General features: G+C 43.7%; 1 protein-coding gene across 1 annotated transcript in view; it reads left to right on the top strand.

Annotated features, from left to right (window-relative positions):
* The window catches only part of LOC101855761 (vesicle-trafficking protein SEC22b), an 11,831-nt gene extending 5,800 nt beyond the window's left edge, over positions 1 to 6,031 (top strand). Inside the window, exons 4-7 of the mRNA XM_005111599.2 lie at positions 442 to 557; positions 1,800 to 1,960; positions 3,634 to 3,780; positions 5,409 to 6,031. Of these exons, the coding sequence (XP_005111656.2) occupies positions 442 to 557; positions 1,800 to 1,960; positions 3,634 to 3,780; positions 5,409 to 5,563 (579 nt within the window). The 3' untranslated portion in view covers positions 5,564 to 6,031. The remainder of the gene's footprint in view (positions 1 to 441; positions 558 to 1,799; positions 1,961 to 3,633; positions 3,781 to 5,408) is intronic.
* Positions 6,032 to 6,210: the final 179 nt, after the last annotated feature.

Below are 6,210 nucleotides of genomic sequence, written 5' to 3'. Positions count from 1 at the left end.
GATCATTTGTACCGGCGATTGTCTTGGACAGGTGGCCAGTCATGCAGGTTCCAACTCCATTTTGTACTTCTAGTTTTCCTTTTTCTTCTCTTATTTTATTTGTTTTTTAAGATTGTACGTTCAAAATCTATTTCTGGACACAATATGTGTTGATGTTTTGTGGATTTTAAAAGCATTTAAAGACACAGTCAGGGCTTGAGTTGTGGGTGGTTGGAGGATGCTCTGGTGTGGTTTGCTCCTTCTTTCCGATCAAACATCTATCGTCCTTATCTCTCCTCCTCCTACTTTTGTGTTTGTTACTCTCTTGTAACACCTCTAATCTTCGGCCCTTCTATGACCTTATTGTGTTGCAAGTGCCGTAAAACTCTTAGGAGAATTCAAAGGGCTTAAGACGTGAATGCTGTACTAACATTGATGTATTTGCTGTTGTTGTGTGTGCAGTCAGGTCGGAGCATGATGGAGTATCAGACGCAGGCCAAGCAGTTGTTCAGGAAACTTTCCCAGGACCCCAATCCTCCTGCTAGATGCAGTCTTGAAACAGGCACCTACTTGTTCCAGTAAGCCAGTCACTCGTCCTCCTCTATGTCCTTTTTGCATTGTGGACTTTTCTTTTCATCTTTTGACCGTTTATCCCAGCTCGACTCATTCTCTCCTGTCCAACAACATCTGTTTCCCTGATCTCTCCTGTCCAACGTCTGTTTCCCTGATCTCTTTTGTCCAACAACATCTGTTTCCCCGATCCCTCCTGTCCAACAACATCTGTTTCCCTGATCTCTCTTGTCCAACAACATCTGTTTCCCTGATCTCTCCTGTCCAACAACATCTGTTTCCCTGATCTCTCCTGTCCAACAACGTCTGTTGCCTTGATCCCTCCTACTTTTCTTCTTTGTATGCTATTCTCTAGTAACACAACTAATCTTTGACACTTAAGACACATTTGTGTTGCCAGTACCGTAGAACTCCCACGAAAACTAAAGCCGGACTCATATTGGGCTGTTTCAATATCTCTTTCAAAATGGTCGCTTTTAAGGACAAGCAGGCTAACTCAGATTTCGTGGGTTTCCAGAAATCTTGACCTACACCAAAAATGGGCATTGTCCTACCCATAAGAGAAGTTTGGTTTCATTGGTGTGTATATTTGTTTGGTAATAGAGAAAACTCTCCTTGTCTTTTAAAGAAACTGAACGAGGGGCAAACACTTTACTTTCGATTTTTTCAAAACAACATTTTTAGGGATTGCCCAGTTGTGCTTAAAAGCCCCCAATTGATGAGCTGCTTTGTTGAGTGATTGGTTGTGTGGAATTAATGACTTGTGCCGTGGGCTAACCACTGACAACTTCATGGAATTAATGACTTGTGCCGTGGGCTAACCACTGACAACTTCACAGAAGGAAGTTTTCCGGTCGTAGTAGGTCCCTTCATTAGCGGCGTTTCCATCAAGTTTTTTCATGTGGAGAAAACTGAAGTGTTCATTTATAGTCCAGCACTCGCGCAGTACACTGTGGGTGGTTGGCAGGTGCTTTGGTGTGGTTTGTTCCTTCTTTCCTATCAAACATCTATCGTCCTTATCTCTCCTCCTTTTTTATGTTTGTTACTCTCTTGTAACACCTCTAATCTTCGGCACCTATATGACCTTATTGTGTTGCAATGCCGTAAAACTCTTATTAAAAGTAAGCATGTTACTCTAGTAACGTCTCTAATCTTCAGCACTTGTATGACCTAATTGTGTTGCAAGTGCCGTAAAACTCTCACTAAAACTACTACAACTAAAACCTACTCTCTGTGTTGTCTGTGTCCAGCTACCTGATCGAGCGGTCGGTGTGCTACCTGGTACTCTGTGACAAGGCCTTCTCCAAGCGGCTGGCGTTCACGTACCTGGAGGATCTACAGAACGAGTTCAGCTCACAGTACGGCTCCAGGCTGGACACCGTCTCAAGACCCTACTCCTTTATTGAGTTTGGTGAGTCCTCTCTCCTTTGATTTATAACCGTTCGTCTCTCAATGTCTGACGATGACCAGTGCGTCTTCATCCTTCCAGCCCCATGCGCGTATATTTTCAGCAGCACTTACACCCCCCGTCCCAAGAACGTATGTTCTCAGTTTCGGGGGCTATGGAATTTGCGCATTTTTCGAAGTTAGCGAATCTAATTAATCTTTAGTTTTCATATTTGTTCATTTACCTTTATACAACGTTAAGTGTTATTATCTAAACCTCATCACGAGGGGCTCTCATGGCTTAGAGGTTAAGGTGTTCGCCTCTCATTCAAAGGTCCCAGGTTCAAATCCGGGTAGCGACGGAAAAATTTCCTTCTCTAAAATTGTCTCCTTTCCCCTTCTTTCCTGCTCTCTAGCAATGTTCTGTCATCTGCTTTTGTCTCCACTTTCTGCCCCCACCCCCTCACCTCCTCTGCCCCCTCCTTTGGGCTCCTGACTCTTTCTGCAGCCTTTCCACAGCTACTCCTTGGCTCCTCCTTACAGCTGTCTTTCAGCCACACCCCTGATCTTCTGGTTGGACAGATCTACACCTAGCCTTCTCGGACAAGGGCAAAAAAAGCTCAGAGATCTTGTGTTCAAGTTGTGCACGTTAAAAATCCCTTTGTGGTCTAAAATCGATAAGAATAGGCTTCGGCCGCCACCCGGGCAAAGTTCAAAATTTCCTATCCACTGAAAAAAGTTTAATGTGTCCCGTGCGCTCATATGACCTTATGCAGTTGCGAGCACCGTAAAAACTTACTTACAAAAACATATGACCTTTTGCAGTTGCGAGCACCGTAAAAACTTTCCAAAAAAAACATGACCTTTTGCAGTTGCGAGCACTGTAAAAACATTTACCAAAAAAAAAGAAAGGAAAAAAAAGGAGAATATTGTGTAAATGGAAGAGAAGAAATAAGGGTTACGGTCATGTCTTGTCGCTCCTGCTGTGGCCAATGAGGCCAAGTGTGGCAGAGAAGAGTTGGCCACATTTTGGCCTATGTCCAAGTGTCATTTCTACCTGTGGGTGTGGGAGGCTTGTGTGCTTCTTTGTTTTACGGCGCTGGCAACTGCATAAGGTCAGATGAGCGCCAAGGGGTGAATGTAACTCTCTATGAACACCTCATCTTCAGCACCTGTAGTACCTATATGTGTTGTAGGTGCTGTCAAAGTTAACACGGACCTTTTTTTATTGTGCTTCGTTCGATTGAAATATACTCACTACCACACCCCAGGGCAGTGCTACTGACTGAAGTTGTCTTTAGGCCATTCCCGAAGGGGGGATATTAACATGTTCTTATGCACAGCAGAATTGTAAATGGGCTGATTCATCAATGTCATGCTCATACTGTGCCGGAACAACATAGGGGGAACTGCTGCTTTTTCTTTCCTCATCCTAACTATCGTCATTTTCCTCTACTTCTTTTGTATGTTTGTCACTCTCTTGTGACCCGCTATTTTTGGGGTGCCTTGATAGTCGAAGCAGACTTTGTGCTGTTGAAGCTAGAGAGGTGAGCAGAGTAAGCCTGATTCCCTGTAAGGACTTCTCTGTTGACATCCACCCGTTGTCGCTCATATGACCTTGTGCAGTTGCGCGTGCGGTAAAACCTCTACTGAAACTATAACTGACTTCCTTCTCTCCCCACGTTTGTCACGGTGCAGACACGTACATGCAGAAGGCGAGGAAGTCGTACATGGACTCCCGGGCACGCAGAAACCTCAGCCACATCAACACGGAGCTACAGGATGTGCAGAGGATCATGGTCCAAAATATCGACGACGTTTTGACCCGAGGAGAAATGATCTCAGGTGAGAAAAACGTGTGTAGTTTAGCAAGGGAAAGTACCGGAATGCTGTCTTGTCAGTTTTGAATTCCTGTATTTGGTCGCTTTGAAGCACAAGGGAGCCATCCCGAAAAATGCTTTATTGAGAAAATCGAAGGTAAAGTTTTTGCCCCTTGTTCGGTTTCTTTAAAAGATGAGAGTTTTTTCAATAACCAAACAATACTAAACACCAATGAAACCAAACTTCTCCGATAGGTTGGGCAATGCCCACTTTTGGTGTAGGTAAAGATTTCTGGAAACTCCCAAAATCTGGGTTAGCCCGCTTGTCCTTAAAAGCGACCATATAAACTGCCAAAACTTGTGTTTAGCAAGGGGAAGTATTGGAATGTTGTCCCGAAAGTTTTTAATTCTTGTATGAGGAGTGCATGGGAAGAACTACAGTAGTCACAAACTGGAAATTGTGAGGGCGCCTAATTTAAAAGCTTTTGGACTCATAACTTAGTATTTGTTTGACTGGTGGTTTATTATTAAGTCGACAAGCGTTCAAAATTGATACCCTCACGATTTTCAGTTTGTGATTATTCCCGTTTTCCCCGTGGACTCCTCGTACAAGCAGCCAAAACACCCGCATCTCTCGTCCCCCAAATATTGGGAATATGATCAAACATTGATGTGCCAGCAAGATGGATGAAAGCATATTGCGTTTATGATGTTTGTTTATCGCGACCTCATTGCTTTCTTGTCGTATCTCCATTTTTTTAAACAATGAAAACAGTTCATAACAAAGAGTGAGCTAAAGAAAAAGTCACGTTTTCACTGTTTGAAATAATGGAGATACCATAAGAAAGCGCTGAGGTCGCAATATGAGAAATGTGCGGTATTGTGCTGAAATCTGGCACTTGTCAAAATAATGAAATCGAAGGAACTCATTTTTCTGCTTATCTGGCCATTTTTATTTATTGATATATTTATTCATTATTTATTTATTCATTTTTTAAAAGATTTTTTTTTTTGCTCAACCCGTTTTTTGTCCATTTCAAAACACCATTTGTGTGTGTATTTTACTGTAAAACGTTGATGAAAGGCACAAAGAACCGTAAATTTGCAGTTTCCGGGGGCTCTCGAGCTTTGGAAGTCCCCAAACTATTTATAGCCCGGTTCCTTTTCCTACCTGAGGGAAGTGAGGAAAATTCCTACCTGGGGGAAGTGAGGAAAATTCCTACCTGGGGGAAGTGAGGAAAATTCCTACCTGGGGCAAGTGAGGAAAATTCCTACCTGGGACAAGTGAGGAAAATTCCTACCTGGGGCAAGTGAGGAAAATTCCTACCTGGGGCAAGTGAGGAAAATTCCTACCTGGGGGAAGGGAGGAAAATTCCTACCTGGGGGAAGGGAGGAAAATTCCTACCTGGGGGAAGTGAGGAAAATTCCTACCTGGGGCAAGTGAGGAAAATTCCTACCTGGGGGAAGTGCCTATCCCAAGACTGCAACATCGAGCCCCTGACAGGATTCGAACCCACAACTTTTCGGTTGCAAGCTGGGCAGCCTTACTGCTGAACCTCTGACGCCATGGGATGGATTTCCCTAAATATTTCTGTAGTTATTATCAACTGTTCTTATTTATTTATACATGTTTTTTTATTCTAAATTGTTCAGTATTGGACACCAAAGCCAGCAATTTGTCGACCCAAGCCCAGAAGTACAAAAAAGATGCCAAGTATCTGAACCTGCGGTCTTCCTACGCCAAGATCGGCGCTGTTGTTGTGGTAGTCGTCTTGTTCCTGCTCTTTCTGCGCTACTGGATCTTGTGAGGCGGGAACAGAGATAGAAGAAGTTTATTGATGTTTTCAGCCAGAAGTGTGTGAGTAAGTGTTACAGTTGTCGGCGCACGATGAAGTCACTGGATCCTCTCGTGTACCGTTGTTACGGCTTTTTTGCACGCCGCTGTTTGATCTATGAGTGTGTGGAATCTCTCCCCTGTGTGTGCATCGGGTCAGAACAGCGGGGCCTTTGTTCCTCATCTCTAACCTACCCGTAGTTTTTGAACGTGTGGGTGTGGGTGTGGGTGTGGGTGGTTGGTAGATGCTCTTGTGTGGTTTGCTCCTTCTTTCCTCTCCAACATTTATTGTCGTTGTTTTTCCTCCTCCCTTGTCTGGGTATGTTACTCTCTTGAAACACCTCTCATTTCCAGCTCTTCTAGGATCTTATTGGTCGCTTTTAACCACAAGTGGGCTAACACAGATTTCGGGGGTTTCCAGAAATCTTGACCTGCACCAAAAATGGGCATCACCCTACCCATAGGAGAATTTTGGTTTCATTGGTGTGTATATTTGTTTGGTTTTGGAGAAAACTCTCGTTGTCTTTGAAAGAAACTGAACAAAGGGCAAAAACTTCTCAAAACAGCATTTTTCGGGATAGCCCCTTGTGCTTGAAGGCTCGTTATGTAGAGAATCTTTGG

This window comes from Aplysia californica, unplaced genomic scaffold (assembly GCF_000002075.1).
Source record: "Aplysia californica isolate F4 #8 unplaced genomic scaffold, AplCal3.0 scaffold01085, whole genome shotgun sequence".
In the NCBI taxonomy this organism is placed as follows: domain Eukaryota; kingdom Metazoa; phylum Mollusca; class Gastropoda; order Aplysiida; family Aplysiidae; genus Aplysia; species Aplysia californica.
Note: the sequence above shows the minus strand (reverse complement) of the source record. Positions and strands in the feature narration are given on the sequence as shown.